Source organism: Xiphophorus hellerii, chromosome 12 (assembly GCF_003331165.1).
Source record: "Xiphophorus hellerii strain 12219 chromosome 12, Xiphophorus_hellerii-4.1, whole genome shotgun sequence".
NCBI lineage: Eukaryota > Metazoa > Chordata > Actinopteri > Cyprinodontiformes > Poeciliidae > Xiphophorus > Xiphophorus hellerii.
Window position 1 is genome coordinate 12,032,345 of NC_045683.1, and position 19,792 is coordinate 12,052,136.

The 19,792-nt window shown below is 37.2% G+C and overlaps 1 protein-coding gene across 2 annotated transcripts in view; it reads left to right on the plus strand.

The window, feature by feature from the left end:
- The window catches only part of efna5b (ephrin-A5b), a 118,677-nt gene that overhangs the window by 86,596 nt on the left and 12,289 nt on the right, over window positions 1-19,792 (plus strand). For both annotated transcript variants that reach the window (XM_032577728.1, XM_032577729.1), the window contains exon 2: window positions 5,161-5,453. In XM_032577728.1, the coding sequence (XP_032433619.1) occupies window positions 5,161-5,453 (293 nt within the window). The remainder of the gene's footprint in view (window positions 1-5,160; window positions 5,454-19,792) is intronic.

The following is a 19,792-nucleotide window of genomic DNA, read 5'->3' on the forward strand; positions in this document are numbered from 1 at the left end:
TTGTAACTCTGAGCAAGTTTATGTGTGGGAGCTGACAGTACTTAGCTCCTGAGTTTTCACCCAAAAAGCCCCGTAAAGTTAGCGGTGGTGTGAAAATGCCAGCATTGGTTGATAGAAATGATGTCCCCCTCACTGACAAACATACACGCTGCGTCCAGCTGATTTTTCCATCTTTGTGTTGTGACCTACAGCTCATTGGACCAGCTGTGGCATAACAAAAACATGTAATTATCACCATTTGACAATTAGCCTCTCATCCAAGTTCTGCCCCTAATTACCTATTTAACTGCTTGAGGGCGTTCGCTGTCAATCTCTGCTGCTACAGTTTCTCACAAGAATGCGAACAATTGCTGCCAGAAGTATGCAGTAAACTCCAGAGATCTGACTGTGGTTTGGGTGGAGTGTGTGCATGTGTGTGGCGTTAAGGGGGAGAGGATTGGGTAACTTCGCAAAAAACTCCACATGGATTTTTTTTTTCTCTCCTTGAACGTACTTTAGCCCTGTCTCTAATTTGGAAAGCTCTTTTTTCCCTGGACTGAATCTCAGGCTTTTTTTCTTTTTTTACAATACTCAGAGGAGTTGCTTTTGAAATAAGGGAATACAAGAATAAATCAGACTGAACACTTTTATGTACTAAAGATGAAATTGGCCATCATGATAATTTGGGCCCTATGAAATTCATTTTTTTTCCTCCCAAATTCCACATTTTTTGTTTTATTTTTTTTATTCACTTTTCATTCATTTTCATTGATCCCTGTCAGAAAAAGACAGTATGCCAGTGGCACTTCATTCATTCAAGCCAGAAATTAATTCTTCTAATCTCTCAAACACTTGTTGAAGTCTCAGGGAGAGAAAAACTACACCACAACTAGTTAAACCTATTTAGCTGGTCATACTGTCTCATCTGGCAAAACAGTTTTTTGATCATAGCACTTTAGGGTTTTAAACCTTGCATGCTCTGGAGATCATGTGGAAAATAAAAGATTGCTTTAGCTCAATAAAGAGTCAAGGCAAGTGAATGTATGTAAAAAGTCACTCCTGAGGCTTTATTTCACTGCAATCTTAACATAACTCCTTTCTAAAAGTATATTTGAAAAGCTACATGCAGCATGTCTGTTGAGTAACAGATACCTGCCTGGTTATATCACCACATAGTGGGACTGATTAAGCTTCTAAAATTCCCTTGTTATTTTCCTGGATTTACATTTCATAGGGTTTCCTCAAGTTTCTGTATAATCTGAGTAAGTTATTTATAAACTTAAAAGCACATAAATTAGAACATTTATAAAATTGGATTCAGTTTATGAATTTAAGATTAAGATTACTAAACATAGGTCAAGTTTTAGTGGTTTGTATGTGCAGCACAGTGGCTGTTGTATGTTTGAGGAACTTGCCTGTTTTTGGGTGAAAAACTGTTTCTTCTCTCTGCTGAGAAAGCGGGGAGTGTTTGTACAACTGCAGCAGCCAATTAAATCTCAAATTGCTACAGATGAGACATCGGTTGCATCTAAAACTGCCACATTAGACCCACCATAACAAGATGTTTATGGGAACAATGAACAAAACAAATCCATAACATACAAGATTTTCTCGAAATGGACTTGACTGCTCACACTATCAGTCCAAGCACATGCAGCTTTAGGGGGAATCTCCCAAAATGATGGATGTATGGTTGGATAAATCCTGCACACATGTTCACAGAGAGCCTGGCAGTAGTATCAGCAGTATTGCTGTCTCCTCTTTGTGTCCTGCCTTGTCTTTTGGAACCAGATTCTTTCACTTCTCCCCACCTCATGTCACTTTCCCACTCTCACTCTCTTTCTTACGTTGTGCCATTAGCAGCTTTTGGTTGTCTCACTGTTGCTCCTTTGCCAATTTTTTTTATTTATTTTCCTGGCAGTTCATTCAACTGACAACACAAACCCGATACATGGTTGTGAATGCTCATCAGGTGTAAGGTGGGTGTGTTTGCCGCATAGGTGTCACTTTGTATGTGTGTTTGTGAGGCATGTTACAAATGCCTGTCCTGTCCCTTTTTATGAGCTCACTCACCCAAACATCCTCTGGCTCATTTGCAGTCAGGGCCACCAGCTACTATTCTGACTGCTGAGGCACACAGAGAAGGGCAGCTAAAACATCACACAAACACACACGCATGTATTCTCGCTGTAATGCTCATGCTGTCTCTCGCTCACACACATGCACGCAAACAGTGTGTGCACTAACACAGAAGCTGGGCCAAGCGGATGGGAGGATGTGACCATCAAGTCGGTGACATTTTGAAGCAGTAAGAGAGATGCATGGCTCTTCCTGGACCTCCACAGACATGTTTTAAATGAAATGTTACAGATGAGTTCCTCACTGCCTCGGCTGTAAACACCCTTACCCTGGTATTTACCCTACATGGGTAAACAGAAAGGGGGGGGGGAAACAACTTTTTAACCTGGCTCATGCTCATATATACACAGATGTGCATTAATATACAGAGCAGGGCCTGAGGAACTCGCATGATGACAATAATGAGAGATGGCTTGGCTCAATTTGTAGATTGATTGTTGCATTAAACATTCCATTATACAAACATTCAGATGAAGTGACAAGTGAGCGCAGCCGGCCCATATTCTGCTCAAATTGCTATTTGATCTTCAGAACAAGTGAATTTGGGTCGTGCTGGATCTCTGCACTGGAACACGCTCCTGCCGATCTGCAGTCTGCATCCAGAGTGGTTTTACAGAACTTGATGTTTATTTAGAATGCCAAGAGGACATTCTGTACACTCACCAACTACTTAATTAGGTAAAATTTATAAATCATCCAGTCATATGGCAGCAATTCAGAGCATTGGGGCTTCTAGATGTGGTGAAGACAACTGGCAGAGTGTCAGAATGAGGGAGAAAGGGTATTTATGTTGTTCTGAATGTGCAAACCACATTCATGGTTGCTCATCCAATTCCTTGTTGACATCAGAATAGAATTGACTGACTATTTCAATGTGATAAAAAGGGAATATTTCCTCAAATAACTATTTGCTACAGCCAAGTTTGCAGGCTACTGTTTCTGGGTGCACCACATGTCAAACTTTGATGCAGATAGACGACAGCAGAAGGAGACCACACAGGACTTCACTCCTGTAAGCTTAGAACATGAAACCTGAAGGTACATTTTAGGCTCAACAAAACTGAACAATTACAGATAGAAAGACATTGACGGGTACGAAGAGTTCCCATGTCTGCTGTATGTTCAGGCAGCAGGGTCAGAGTCTGCCAAGAACCTTTCACCAAGGAAGGAATGACTTAGTTTGTAAATATAACACAATAGAATCAGAAATAAAATCTTGATATACAAATACTTTTCCAATTGCATTTTTTTTTGGGGGGGGATAAACTCCCATAGCATTTTTTAAGAGTAATTCGTTAGAGTCAGAAGTTTGACACTTCACTGAAACAACAGAAAGCAAATAAGTAAAGTGAAAGATGAAGGAAATTATGACATTATAATGTATATGTTTTTCACCAGCATCTGAGGATGCTTGAAACATTTAGTGAAAAAATCTATAAATCTTTTCCCCCTCTGCTGTAATTTTCACTATCTTGTGAGGACTCATTAGCATACCTTAGTTCTTTATAACCATAAATCTTGAAGCTCTACATTTTTATAAGACAAAATTATTTATGTCTCTTGCTTGCTCTGCATGTAATTAGAGCACTTGCAGAGTTTCTTAAGAGTTTTTTGAACTTCTTGTAACCTTGTCTTATAACATCGAAGGGTGGGTCTAAAATATTAAGTCATGTCCCCCGCATGGCTTTCAGTTAGCCACAGATAACAGATATATTTAGTATGTCTCTTGAGATCAGAATACCATGGAAAAGCTAGGTTTTTTTTCAACAAATAAATTTTAGAAGTGAAACACATAGATTCATCACATATTGCTATGTCTCAATATTTATCAGTGTTTTTTATGATTAGCTATTGAAAATCCTCCAAATTCAGTTTTTCAACAAATAAGAATGTTGCTTGAGATTGATTAAAGTCAGATTTTTAATATAGAAATCTCAGCCTACTGAACAGTATGTCCATATACCGAACAGCATATGCACTTAGTACTTGCTCTCTAATACTTTGTTCCTTTTAGAAGAATTACTGCATCAATGGAGTGAAGCTGTGACCATTTCTGTGATTTTTGCTAATTTTCTACTGTATTTTTTCCTTCCACTAAACATTCCATTATCATGCTAGAATACAGCACTCTGTAAACCACCAGTTTAATTAGCCATTACCACAAGAATAAAAGTGAACAAAAATAGATGTAATATATTTATCATGGTGTTACTTAATTTTTATAGTATATGAACTTTTAATTTATTGCCATGAACCTGTATACTTGGCAACTATGTACATACAAGTCATAGTGTGTTTCAACATTACAGTCTGAGGGATTTCAGATGTGAAACATTTTTGCTCAGTGAAACCCCTGACCAATAAATAAAAATCCCTCTTTGATAAACAGGAATACAATCAACACTGAAACAGCTCTAATTCGGTCCACAGATGAGATGCCTGTTTGATGGGTGACGGAGAAGAAATAGTCTCTGTGTGTGTGCTGACGGTGACAGCGTGTGGCCTTTGATGAAACTCCCTGTACATATTGCAACCCTGTGACCCTGCACAGCCTGTTCTAGATCATTGCTGCTGTAAAGATGCTTCACTGCACAGCCCTCGGAGACAGCTTGGCTCCGTATTTTTCCTATCGTGACATTTACGGTCTTGCCGTCCTGCAATCCTGTATCCTTCTGACCAGGTCTATTTTACACTCACTTTTTTTTGCAGTAGCATCCTCAAGTAAACGTTTTCATTTTCTTGAGAGATCTAAAAATCTGTTTACTTGCTAGGATATTTTCTCTGGGCCAGATCCTCTTTTGCTATGATTTAGATGGAATGCGGTGGTATGTGTGAGTAAATACGTATTGCAGGACAAAGATTTATAGATAAACCAACTCATCTAAAGGTATTGGACCACGAGAATGAGTGTGCTTATAAATTTTTCAAGCACAAGGGAATATAAAAGGAGTTTGAGTTTATTCTGAATTCAAATGAAGTTTAAAAATGTTCAGGCAACTTTTAAAGCACATATGAACCCTTTCTGTTCTCCTTCTCATCCAGGTTCCACCGTGGTGATTATCACATCGACGTGTGCATAAATGACTACCTGGATGTCTACTGTCCTCATTATGAGGACTCCGTGCCTGAGGAGCGAACAGAGCGCTATGTTCTCTACATGGTGAACTACGATGGCTACAGCACATGCGACCACACCGCCAAGGGCTTCAAGCGCTGGGAGTGCAACAGGCCGCACTCCCCCAACGGGCCGCTAAAGTTTTCAGAGAAGTTCCAGCTCTTCACTCCCTTTTCTTTGGGCTTCGAGTTTCGACCAGGCAGAGAATATTATTACATCTGTGAGTACCTGCCATCCTTACATACAGAGCTTTGACAAAGGAAATATAACATTTTATCACAAACTTCAATGTATAATTCATTTTTCATCTTTGGTAGAGAAACTCAAAGTAGAGTATTAATTTGAGTTTGAAGCACAAGAATACATGGTTATAATTTAGCAATAACAAATAATAAAAAAAATGTGGTCTGAATTTGTTTTCAAGGCCCTTTTGAACAAACAGCATCATGAAAAAACAACATTTAAACCCTCACATACATTTATAGTAGTGAAGAATATGAAGTAACATAACGTAACTTGACCTGACTGTCAAAGTTGCACCACTCTTCCCAGACTTAAGGTTTCTCAAAGGCATAGTATTCCTCAGCCCGACTTTCTGTGTGCTCAATGCAGAGCATTGAAAGTGGCATGGCAGCGATCCTAGCAAATACTTCAGCCAAGCTTTTCACACCATTCCTGTTTCTCACAGAAAACTCTTTTTCTTCCCTAAAATGGATGTGGAATTCATAGGGGAGTCCAAACTGAGACGGTTTGAAAGTTACAGCTCACTTTCTCCCAGCTGCACAAAACCACATCTCAAAAAGGAGGGCCCGTCCGTCTGTCTGTCTTCTGCATTCATCCTCTGCCTCCTGTTCTGTTCGTGGTATATGTTACGTCGTCTGCTTCTTTGACAGTGGAACTGAGCCAAACTGAGTTCATCTAAAGTTAAAACCCCTGGGAAATTAGGTTTTATCAAAGCCAGGGTAATGGAGTAGAATGGAATGGAGCTGACTACACCCACGGTTAGCCAGAGAAGCCACTGTCAGGTGATGTGTTCACTGCTGTTTCTTTACAATACATTGGTCTCAAGAATATCCTGATTATTGCAAAATAGATGTAATGCTTGATTTCAGAGCACACGTGTCAAACTCAAGGCCCACGGGTCAAATCCAGCCCACTAAAGTTATTTAAATAGAACTTTGAGAAGCAGTGAGAATACAGAGAAACTTTGATATTTTAACATTTTAATCAGTAGTTGTATTTATACATTCTACCACAACTGGCCCCTAGAGGACATTAATGATCTTTATGTAACCTCAATGAAAATTTGTTTCACACCCCTGACATGGAGAAAATGATAAGGAAAAGCTTTATTGCACCCAGCAAATGCTTCTCTTTACAAATTGACTTCTGCTATAAATTTTACATAGGAGTATTGTAGTAAATACAACAGAATACAGATGCAAGAAGTATTTTCAGATTTTTATTCTACAAAAAACCAAAGGGAAACCCATGTATCATTTTTCTTCCGCTCCACATCAGTTGGTCTATCACATTAAATCCCTATCAAGTATGTTAACGTTTGTGGTTTCAATTTCACACAATGTGAAAACCTTCAGGATGTATGGCTACTTTTGCAAGGCACTGTAGCTCAATTTCCTTGCCTGCTTCCTTCACATTTTCCCCCCGTTATTTTTGAAAACTAAGCCAAACTCTGATCTGCTTTATAAATTGGCACCTTTTTTTATGAAGCAGTTAACCTGACAGCCAGCCAAGAGCTCTGCGCTGTATTTATTTCATGTTTTGCTCTTTGACCATACTCTGCTGTAATTCATAGTTGCGAGATGAGGTGTGCTAAGTACATCAAATCCCACAGCCCTCTCAGTGGTGTCTCTCCTGTGTGTGTGCCTACAAACCAGTCTGTATCTTTCCTCTCTGTCCTTTTAACAACCTGATGTTTGCTCCATTTGTCTGTTATAAGGTAACCAGATTTTCTTTGCCTTTTACAGCCAATTTGCAATCCACCAAAATGAGATGGGGGGCTGAAATGAAAGTCTCGCAACTTGGGAGCATGGATGGGTGTTAGTGTACAGTTATAAAATTTATCCTCTCCCCCCAAAGTCTCCAACATTTTTTTTTTCCATTTCTGTTGAGAGATGCTTGTCCTAAGGGCTGGATTAAATTACACTGCGACCGACAGGGTTTCCATGGAACGCATCCATTTTGCCATAGTGTGCCATATTGGTTTAGTGGCCTGCGGCTTCATTGGCTATTGAATGATTCTAGTGTATAGCCTCGCTGGCTACTGTTGCGGATATTAAAGTCATCCACCATGAAGCCATCTGACCTGATATTCCACCTGCCTTTTTCTCAGAGTTGGTTCCCCATGAAAAGCAAAGGAGATAAATCTGATGTATTGGGCAATCACTTTAGAGGACAAAATGTAAAGCTGAAGGAGGAATATTGGAAGGAAATGACATTACTGGATCCGCCAATTCATCTGCAGGTTTTATCTTCATCATCCACCACCTTCATTGTCAGGTCTATTCTTGTAGTTTATGAGTATGTTTCATCACCTTACATAAACCCGAAACCCAATATTTGCATACAATGCCTGTCAATATATCAAGCTAAAGGTTTCCTGTTTTAGATCAGCTAGTAATCAGTAAATGCAATTATTTCTATTTGCTAAATGCAAGAATAAGCAGAGACAGAAAGTTTTCAAAGTCAGTAATTTACATACATTCCATAGTATTTGGTAGACTTGCTTTTTAAACTGAATGAATGAGCTCAAACATATTGGTTATCTTTCCACAAGCTTCTCTCAAAAAATTGTTGACGTTTTGGTAAATTCCTCTTGACAGAACTGTTCTGACTCTGGTTTGTAAACCTCCATTGCTCTCTCAGAGCTTTTTAGCTCTGTCTAAATATGTTGAATAGGACTGAAGTGAGGATTTTGTGATGGTTACTCCAAGACATAAACTTTATATTCTTTAAGCCACTTCGTAAAAAGTTTGCCAGTATGCTTAGGATCATCATACATATGAAATACCAATTTGCACCAAGCCAACTGATGTCTTAAGTTGAATTTTTCCACATGCTGTTTATGCCTCTCGATACCATCATTTATTTATTTATTTTTTTAAGTACACCGGTTCTTCCTGTACTAAAACAATGACACATGATTCTGCCTTGGCCATTCTTCACATTTCAACTCATTATCATCATTAGTTTTACAATATTATCACATTTAGCAAATTTAGCAAACAATTTCAGTATTTTGAATTAATATGTATCCATTTTCAATTGTACGTGTTCTCTCTTTGCACAACTCATCACTTAATAAATAAATGAAAAGGATCCAAATTCAATTAAAACACTTTTTTTCAAAAGGGAAATATCTAACTACTGCATAATATTAATCTGTCTAATCTTTTCAGGGATTACATATTTGGCTTGGTATTACTATAATAGGGTTCTAAAGAACCAAACTGAAAACACTGACTCAGACTCAATTATCTTTTGTCACTAATCCTATAAAGGTGAGGATGTCATTTTTTCTGAGATCCTTTTTTATTATTTCTTTTAAAAATCAGAAGTTTTTGTTAAAGAAGATTTTTGTTGCTTTTAAAATCGAAGATAATGTGATGGTTTATAAAGTTACTAAGTTAATTTATATTTACATTAATTGTAGTCACATTTATGGATGAACGTTTTAAGGTATACCTCAAACACGCTTCTTCATTGTGGACATCATGGATAAAGCAAAACAAATCATCCAGTATATCGGAAATAGAATTGTGTTCTTCCACAAGTCTACTTCATCATGGGCATAATTTCCAGAATGTGCTATATTCATTTGTTCAAACAAATATATGCACTAGCAACACCACAGGAATGTCTATCCGTTATGTAGTTCAGCTATTAGATAGATTCTCTATTCCAGAGATGACGTGTTTTGTTGCAAAATGTGTGCTTCTACCCCAGAGAAGACCATTGACTTAAATCTGCAAGACATTGTCATTATCAATAGTAAAAGAAGCCTTGTACCAATGATTCAAAGATAAGCCCGCTTAGAGAAGAAGAAAACAATCTGTACTCAGTTACACCCATTCTGTAAAGAGAAATGGGATAAAATTCAAGGAAATTATTGAGAGAATCTTGTAGAGGAACAACGAGAACATATTGTTACACAGTATAAAAGGCAATTCTACCAAACAGAACATTAGTGTATGTGAGCTTCTGACTTTGAAATTTGTCTGCCAATCAGCAAGCATAACTGATGTAAAACATGAGACAGTGATCTATAAATATCTAATTTGAACTGACTGCGCATCATGCTGAATCTGATACTTTTATTTGACCAGAAAGTCACATTCAGATTGAAAATGTATTTAACAAAAGTTTAAAAGTGCATAACATATGAGTCTTCCAACGTTTTACACACATCAGCATATGAAAAGTAAAAGCAACTTAAACAATACAAAATGAAATAAAAATCCATAGCAATTGAAACAGATATATATTCTTACTACATCTTATTTGTTATAATGCAGTTGAATTCAATAGCCGATAAAACATATATATGCTGCCACAAATCGGTCAATTTTACTCCTGTTGATAAAGATAGAAAATGTATTCAACATTTCTTATCTTTTAGTGTAAGCTGTGAGCATCAGAGCCTTTATTTAAAACCAGAGCTGATGTTCACTGTTAGGACATCAATCTTCTCCTCATCTATATTAACTTTCTGTAGCCAAATGACGAGGGGGAAACTGAAAAGTAAAAACTTTTCAGTTTCCCCCTGAAAAGAGGTTAAGATGTTTTGACATCTTAACCCTGGAAGGTTAAGATGTCAAAACATTTTCCAGCAAAAAAAAATATTCACTAATGCTGTTTTGCAGGAGGACAGGACTTTGTTGTTATCTGCTGCAACAACAAAAACAGCTTAATCAAGGAGTGCAGGACACAGGACATTCATACAAATGGTGGTCATATTTTATTTATTTTTTGTTCATGTCAGCTTTTCGTCTTTGTCTGAGGCAGCTAACTGGAGATAATAAGACTGATAGAATTGGATAGGAGCCTGGATTTCTTGCGGACAACACTGGTTTTCCGTTAGATCAATGCAAAAGGGAAAGACTAAACAGAAAAGTACAAAAAGAAGGTAAAATTTGACAGATGTGAGGATATCCAAAGATGAGAGTAATCTGGTTCCTTATGCAAGTAATTCAGCAAATCACAGCATTAGTCGTGGCTGAGTTACAGCTCTGAAGAGGCTGTCCATATCAGAGACAGATGGGATATGTGAGGACTGTATGAGAACTTGGGTCATAGTTCACAGTGCATTCTCGGTTTAAGTGAAATCCGCCTTGCAGAACGCTGACGGGAGCACATTTTTCTAATACGGCCAGAATCCACAAGATTGTATTTGAACGATTTTAATCTGAAAAGGGCAGAAATCCAATATCAGTGGCAGCTCACTGCAAGGGATGAGTGAGAGGAGTTATGGCATCTTTAGGCATATAAGATTTGTGGAAAGCAGGAAACGACTTGCTGTGATCCTCCGGTGGCAGATTGCCAGCTGAAAGCGTGTTTTCGCACTGACTGATTCGCCTGCCCGCGTGGACTGGAGGTGCTTCTGGAACAATCAATAACACCCCTGTGTACCTATGAAGTCCCAGGGATAGTCTGAGGCTGATACCAAATGATCTCCTTCTAAACGCTCATCAAAACCCAGAGGGCGGTGATGAATCTGCCCACCTTAGATTATAAAATGAAAAAACATTCAGTGAGGTTTAAATCACTCCGGAGATGACTGTGGGCCAATATCCCTGTTGAAGAGGCATATGCCAGGAGTCTGATGGTATAACCTTGAGGAAAATACCACAGTTTCACTGTATTATGGTATTTAAATAAAAATGTGAAACTGAAATTTATGACATGTTTGACAAGGCTTTTATTTTAGCCTTGTCAGAGTGGCCATCATGCATCACTGGCTGTACTTATTTTGTTCGAAACATAGTACTCCACTGTTCTGAAGAAATGCTTCAACTACAGTAAATATTTATATAGACACAAATATGTGTCTGTTTTAACATTGTAGTAAGTTTCTCTTGATTGTGGAATGCTAATTTACGAAACATGACAAAAAATCCTGCAGGAAACTGGAGCTAATATCTGAGTCTGAGCTTGATACCAGTGACGGTATACATCGATGTGTAAAAAAATGAAGGATTGGTTTATTCTAGAGGTAGTGATTGTTGAGCTGAGGTTGTTGAGGGTGATACGGATGCTAAAGTATCTGAAGATGTTGATGAAACTCAGGAATGGTGACCTGACAGAGCTCATAGACAGAAGCAGGCAAAAATAACAACCCTGAAAACTTTAAAACAATCATTTTCTTAGTATCAGAGCCATGTTTTTGTGTTTGTTAGTTGCACAGACAGATTGTTGTAATTAAATGTTTTAAACATTTCAGTTCCACTCATGAGCAGATTCTTTTGAACACATTTATGCACAATACTGACCTTAGTCTCATGTCACACTAAGCTTTTTTGGCATCTCATTTTTTAAAATTATAGGGAAGTTATGATATAAAATTCTGGTAGTGTTGAAATTGTAACTTTTTTAAATCTCGGAAAAGAAAATCTTCATCTTAATACTTTGTCACGAGCTCTTATTCAGCTTCCACAAGAAAGCTCAAATGTATTCTTCAAAACAGAGACTAGAGCTGTTGTTGATCATAAATCCTAAAATGTTCTTTGCCCCTTGAAGCTGCTCTCGAGGGAAGAAACAGGTAGAGGATGGAGCAGGGAGCAGCAGAAGGAAAATGGCATTAATGGACAAATGAAATAGAGGCAAGGGGGGATGGTGTATGCAGCCCTCTGTTTTGTCGGAGCTCTGGGAGGCTAGCTAATAATGATAAAGAGTCCGAGCTGCTCCATTTGTGGTCCGAGGAGGGAACCTGCATATGGACACCATCATAACTCAGGCCTTTCATCCGTTCAGATGAAAAATCCACCCTGTCATCAGCACTCAGAGATGATCTGACTACATGGACACACTCAGACGGGTGCACATGCACTCCTTTTATTGTACGTAGGCACATGGAATCAGCACACGGCTGCCTCGAAAGCCTTGTTGTATTCCCAATAGATGGATAGACTCTCCATCACCTTTGTTGCCCCTGGTTACAACACCATTACTTGTCCTTTGTATTCATCTCATCGCTTTGAATGTTAGGACAGCTTTTACAACTGTAAGGACTGTAAATAGAACTGAACATAAAACCAAAATTTGTCATCAAGCTGAAGCATACAGAATGGACATTCTAAATAATAAATCTAAACTGTTGCATTTCGTACTTTGGAAACCAGTGTTTGCTAATAACATTCAGTGTCCTGGGAAAATAGAGCATTGCAGTAAATTAATGGATATATTAAAGCAACAAAACAGTCATTTAAATGTTTAATCTCTTAATACATGCATAAAACAGAACTTATTTGGGTGGAGAAAAGTCAGCAGGCATTAAACAGAAGCCTTAAAAGTCTAAACTGGTTGTGCACAGAAAGCAGCAGGTGACTGTTGATTGTGAATTAGCAGCAACACAGAGCCCATCAGGACCTTTTGAAAGCTGTCAAATGTTATTAATCTAGGAATAGTTTCCACAATACCCAGCACTTTTACAAAACAGTATGGATTTTCCACCAGGGACCATCATGAGCTTTTGAGAAAGAATTGGTACTACAGACTTCCGAAGCTGAATTCTCCCTGGCTACTTTGCTCCAAACATTAACAGAGCACTGTGCCTTTAAACTTTTTTAAACGTTCTCATTGCAACTGCAAACTTATATTTATCTGTGGAGATGTCGTGTAATTGACTAACTCAATGAACCACATTATTGTGAGGTGTAAGAAAATGATATATGCTTTTCAAACATGTTTCCCAATAAAACTCTGAAAAGTGTGGCATGCATTCAGATGTACCCCATTTTATTCTTACACAGCTAAATACAATTAGTGCCACCAACTACGTTCACAGGTTATCTATTTACTAGTGGTATTTAGAAACTGTGGAGGAGCTGCAAAGATCCACTATTACTATTAGTTGTAAATTGATTTTGAGCATAAACATGGTGTTTATTGCAGAGTGGAGAGAGAAAAAAGGATGACAAACATGCAAAGGAAGGTTCTCTGGTCGAAACAGACCAAAACTAAATGCTATGGCCTACAAAAGTAGGATCATGTGTACATTCGAAACTTTATATGTGGCAGAAAACTAATATCTAACACCCTTGAACATGAACAAACACCATAATCAACCCAAATTAACACATTAGAAAGACATTTTAGTCAAAAAACTTAAAAATACATAATTAAAAGTAAACTTTCAAAAGTCAAATGTCATCATATTCATGTTTGCTAAGACTAAATATCATTATGGCTGTTTTATGCATCATGCAAAAACCACTTTTATGCATATTGTGTTAATATATTAAGAATATAAGTCTGAGAGGACCTAAAATAATTCATTTAGAAAAGATTCAACAGTAAGCTGAGACTAGGACACGCTAATTGGAGTTTTAAAAGTCTCTTATTTGAAAAATAAATTGAAAACAGTTTTTTTGCGGGTTAATCCAATAAAAGACCATAAAATAAGTCATGGCGCACTTGTTGACAGCACTATTGTAGGCAGGCAAGAGAGAAAACTCTCTAATCAAGTTGACTGCCAACATAGTAGTAATAACTCTGCCTGCCAAAAAACCAAAGCGCTATGAAAAGCCAACAGATCAGAAGAAAACCGGGGGCTGCTGAGGCCAAGTTTCCTCTCATGCTGTTATGATTTATAACATACAGCTGATTATCATTAACTTCTGCATAAAAATATATGAACACAGTGCATATGTTCTTTGTTGATTAAACATTTGACACAACAATAAATGCAAACATTTTACCACAAAGATTGGGTTAGTATGCTTCCATTTCATTCTGACATGATTGCTCTGAGATCAGGACTCTGTGGGGGTGAAAACATATTTTTTCAGAAATCCTTTTCTTGATTGTGAAATTCTGTTTATTTTTTCTTGATAGTTTTAATTTTTCACATTTAAAATGCATCACAGACTTACACAAGTTTTATTTGTTATCTACTTATATTTAATTTGTTACGGGTTTTTTTACTTCATATTTTTCTTCTGTTGCAGAACAGTTTATCTCATTTATTTTGTGAGTGGCTGTTTAGCTGTACTTTGATTCTGTTTGAAGCGCTCAATTGAGCAATAAAACGTTGTTATTTACAATTACATATTATTGTGTGATAGCCTAAAAAAACAAACTCTCCCACGGATTAACAAAGGAGCACATGCAATTTGAGTATATGAACAAGATTGCGACGATGACTTTAAGAGTCCTCGGGCTTTCAATCACTCCCTTTTCAACTTAAGAATGACAAGACAAAGAGAAATTTCTAACAGTCCCATTATGAAGTCTTTGAGAAAATTATGATACTTTAACTACTGTGGCATAAAACCAAAAACTAAAAAATGATATCTCCTCACTGTTGCACTCATGTACGAAATAATGGTGTAAGAAAACCAGTCCAATTATTGTATAATAAGCTATTATCTAATGCAACTCAGTCCCCCTTCTCAGCTTAGTCGTAATCGCTTTCTTTGTCACTGCCTGTGACCTTCTCACCCCCATGTAGGAGATGTAAAAAATGAGTCGGTTATTTTCTACCAAGGATTGTGAAATGCAAGGAAAGAGCAGAAGGTGTGCAACAGCAGAGGGGATAGAAGTATAGTGGAGGTCACAGATAATGTCTCTCTGATCTTCTTGTACACAGACGCAAACATTTATGACATACCATGCATTTTCATTAAGAGTGAAGTTAATGTCTTTGAAAGCTGTTTTCATAATTATTCATATCACTCATATCGAGTAGTTGCAGATACACAGTTATATATTTCAACTAATCATTTTTGTTACTTTGGATGATTCTGGCTTACAGCTAATGAAAAGGATATTAATACAGGGGTGTCAGCCCACTGCAGAGTATGTCCATGTACTTTACAGTACATACACTCAATACTTGATCAGAGCTTCCCTTACATGAGTTACTGCATCGGTGCACCATGACACGGATGCCTCCAGTCTGTGACTCTACTGATGTTTTAACCCCTTCAAACCTGAATGTTTTCTAGTGGACCAAAAATTTTTTACTCAGCTGATTTTTACTCCACTTAAGCTTAGAAATAAAGGGGAAAAAAGACATTTTTCCTGTCTCATGTTTTAATATGTTTTTTAATGTCCATTGCAATGGACATCTCGACTAAATGAGTCTTGAAAACTTCTATACTTTTCCCATAGAGTTTCATGCAATATCTGATTTGGCATAATCTCAACCTTTTAAACTGGATGTCTGCTTTTTTGTTTGTCAGTGTACATGTCTGAATAGAGAATATATAACACAAAATATAGTTTTGACCAAACCGTTGACAAAGCATCATCTTGCTGGGTATTTTCATGTAATCTCTAATTTTTGATGAACAGCCTTGAAGCAGTTTCAGTGTGGCACAAAGCACAGCTGGATTTTACATGTGTTACGGTAGAAGTGCATTTTTTCTGTCTAATATGGCTTCTTGCACCTGCTGGGCACCGACTTTTTTCCCAGATTTTTGTGTGGTACAGACTAACAATTTGATCTAGCAGGACAACACCACCCATTGATTCACTGTGTAGCTTGAACACCTCTGGATAACACACTTTGAAAAACTAGGACTGCTTTAATTCTCAATTTACCATCTAATTCCTATTCGCACATGGCTTATTTCCTATATCCAAGCACTCAAGATCAGATATCTTTCGATGTACAGTCAGTTCAAGAAAGTCTGGGAGTTTATACTCCATCATTGGAAAAAATAAATAACATAAAATCATTAACAAATCACAAAATGCTGTTCATTGTCATTTCTGGTTCAGAAGGAATCTGACAATAAAATGTAACCTACAGTATATCCTGTATACTTATGTGTGTGAATACTTTTGAAGCACTGATTCAAGCTGCAGGTTGTCCACTACGGGTCTCTACCATACTTGTGAATCGTCTTACTTCACAAAGTTTTTGCCTGTTCATTTTTGCAAATTTTTTTTCATCCACATAATTTTTTATTGATATGATTAGATATGGGACTTTGTGAACAGCCAGTTTCTTTAGTGATGACACCTTGTGGCTTGCTCTTCCTCTGGATGTTGTCAGTGGCTGAAGAACTGTAAAGTTGGCCATGATTATGTAGATCATCACATGGTCATGAAACCAAATTTATGTATTTATGTATTATCATTTTCTATTGGTTTTCTGAGAAACTGAATCCCTGGTTTTTATTGGCTAAGTCTTGATCATCAAAATTACAGAAATAAAAATCTATGTGAGTTTTTCTTTTTTATTTGAATAAATAATATATACTTCTTAATGATATCCTTATTGGATATTATCCTGTAAATATTCTATCTCTATAAAAATTGCCATAATTTGTTGAAAGTTGGATTTGGGTCCTGTTCAGCTCCTGCCCAAAAGTAAAGAAAGTCATTTCCACAGGCTGCACAAATGCGCAAATGGAAATGTGTGATGAAGATGGCATAAAGTTTTGGAGAAGAAACACTGTGTGTATTGGCTTTGACGTTCTTGGAAACAGTTCTCTGTTTGCTCAGAGTTCTGGACCTGAATTCTAACTTGGTTTGTTCGGTGTAATCCACATGAGTAATCCTGGTAAATAAAGGACAAGGCCAGCGGGCTGTTTCTTTTGTTAGCTGACAGGATTTGCTTACCCAGAATGCAGTAGTACTGGACACAGCACTGCTTCGTATTCAGTTAAACTGGTTTCTTCCATTACCCAAGAATGGAAATAAGGATTAGAACCCCATAATTAAGGCCATCTGACCATCAGGCTGATTTTACTCTACAGGCATTCTAATATGATGATGTTAATATTATGTTCTCACATTACAGCATGCTACTCTCAGTAAGGCTTTAACATTTTAAACTGGAACTGATTGAAAAGTTAGACATTAGTTTAAATACCGTGGTTTAAAATGATATTTTGTCATCAAATCTTAGCAGATTGGTGAGTCATTTGAGCATTGACTGGGGTACCATGAACTATCACAAACTGGATACACACCGATTACAGTCCTCTGGCTGACTTTTCTCTTTGTAAACTTTTACCTTAAGTTTTCAAAAAGGCAGACATTTTCTAATCCAGCATATCCCATGGCGGACAGACAGAAATTAAAAGATCAAGAGGATAAAACACAAGATCTTTGCTGTATTCTGGTTAGCCTTTTTGTTATCTGCTGATCAAGCCTCGCTCTGCTACAGCCTTGAATGAATTACAGACATGTCCAGAAATCCGTTCTTTTACAAATAGCTTCTTACACCTTCTATACTTCTAATTTCAGTTTTTATGTATCAGTTTATGCTTAAAATAGCTTACTTGGAGTCTTCTTCCATATTGAGACTCAGTCTGCATTCTCACCCGTCCGTTTTAGTATACTCTAGTTGAACTGTTGTTTGCACACAAAGACTGATTCATTTTGGGAGGTGGGAATGCACAATCGAATTCTGATGCGGACCAAAAAAGCAAACTCTGTTCCACCTAAAAAGCCTTGGTCTTGGGTCGTTTGAAGTGAATGATAAGTGGACCAGAAAACGTTATGTAGTGCAGGGAATTCTGGGTAAATACAACTAAAATAAAAGTGTATGTCTAGCGCTTGTGATCTTTTGCCAAAGACAAAAGAGAAATCTTATTACAACTAAAATCTTATTTCACTTCATTTTTTTCTTGCATGTTGTGAAGAAGGAAGTTGCGCTCAGTGTCTTTTTTTTTCTGAGGTTTTCATCTCGTTGACTTCAGTGGTTCAGAGAATCCATACGTGCACCAGGAGAGCTAGCAGGAGTTATACCTGTTTTTCCATAATTTAATTAATTTGCATGGCACATTTTTATCTACTGCATGTGCTATATTATTAACAGTGTGTTAAATTTAGAATCTATTTGGCATCAAAAACATCATTTAATGTTATTTTATAAAAAAAACTTAAATAAATGCATGCAGTAAGATGTTAATACTGCGCTGTGCAAAAATGTCACCTATCTTGAAAAATGTTAATGTGGATATACAATGCTCAGCTAATTGTTGGACAAGTTCAATTCAAAATTTGTCCAACATAGCAAGTCAGAAAATTCAACCTCATTGCTGTCCTGGCTATTTTGAAAATAAGGTCAGGTTTATCAAACATGAAACTGATGAACTTCATAAGAAAGGAAAAAAAGGGAAATCCATTTTATTTAGTCTCACTTCTGGAATCACAGATTAAAAAGCAGAAAGTAGATGGATTTTATTTTTGCTAAATTATGCCCTTTTTAAAAAAAATTTCTATATTTTTCCAGGCTTAAAATCCTTTAAGAATGTGTGTTTTTTTACTTGAATAATGCCCGGGTATTGTAAAAGAAAAAAAAAAGACTTTTAGATGCAAACATCAGAGTTCTTGTGCTTTTCAAAGGCTGGGCCGATGCTGATATCTTCATTCCAATTGATTTATGGTCATCTACAACCAGTTACATTAGTCTAGTCTTATGAGATATGGTGAGGAATTTGAACAGAGTGTTTAATATTGAAAATTGACTAGACTGTCAATAATGATCCTGTCTTGCTGAATATATGGCTTGCACAATTTTGGAGCCATGTCTCTTAAATCATGCATAAACAGTACAGAAGTTATACTCTGGTTGTGAATTTTGGAATGTAGCATGTCCCAACTTTAATTTTTAATTCTTATCACGCAGACCTTGTTTTGTGTCTAGGATTTTAGCATGTGTTTTCTGCATGAAATTTCAGTTGCAATAAAGCTTGGCTTGGACTGTGATTGAAACAATCCTCTGCCTAAGCTGCACTGAGCCCACCTGTTTGTTCTCCCGTAATTGGATTCTGCTTCATTCCATTTGCCTTAATGCTAATGCATAATGCAGTGGACCGAAGGAAGCAGCCACTACTAATCAGTGGACAAGGCACGAAGGAGTAGCCAGATCACCCCCCCCATATACATCCAACTTTCATTTCGGGACGTCTTATCATGCCATTTGTCCTTCAAAACAACCACTCGTCCATACTATGGCCAGAAATTCAAAGGCTGTGGAGCCTCAAGGTAGAGTGAACAGCAGGTGTTGAAATTTATGCCTAAAAGAACAATAATCTGTAGTGTAAAATAAAACTAAATATAGGAACAGCATTCCAAGTAATTCTGCAAGCTTTAGTGGTTTGAGCGTTAACTCATTTGCTATAAAATTTAGGAGCAGAGGCAACATCTAACTGTGTGTATCGGAGCAGTAACTGAACAACAAAGCTGTACTATAGTCAAACAAAGAATTACTGAAACTAAAATATTTGTTAATATCACATCAAAGAGCTCAAACCTCAAAAGCTGGCAAAATGTTTACTCATGTTAATTAATATACACTGTCCCTTGGCAAATAAATGCAAATTCCAAATTATTATGTCCCAAAAGTTGACTGACTTCAGT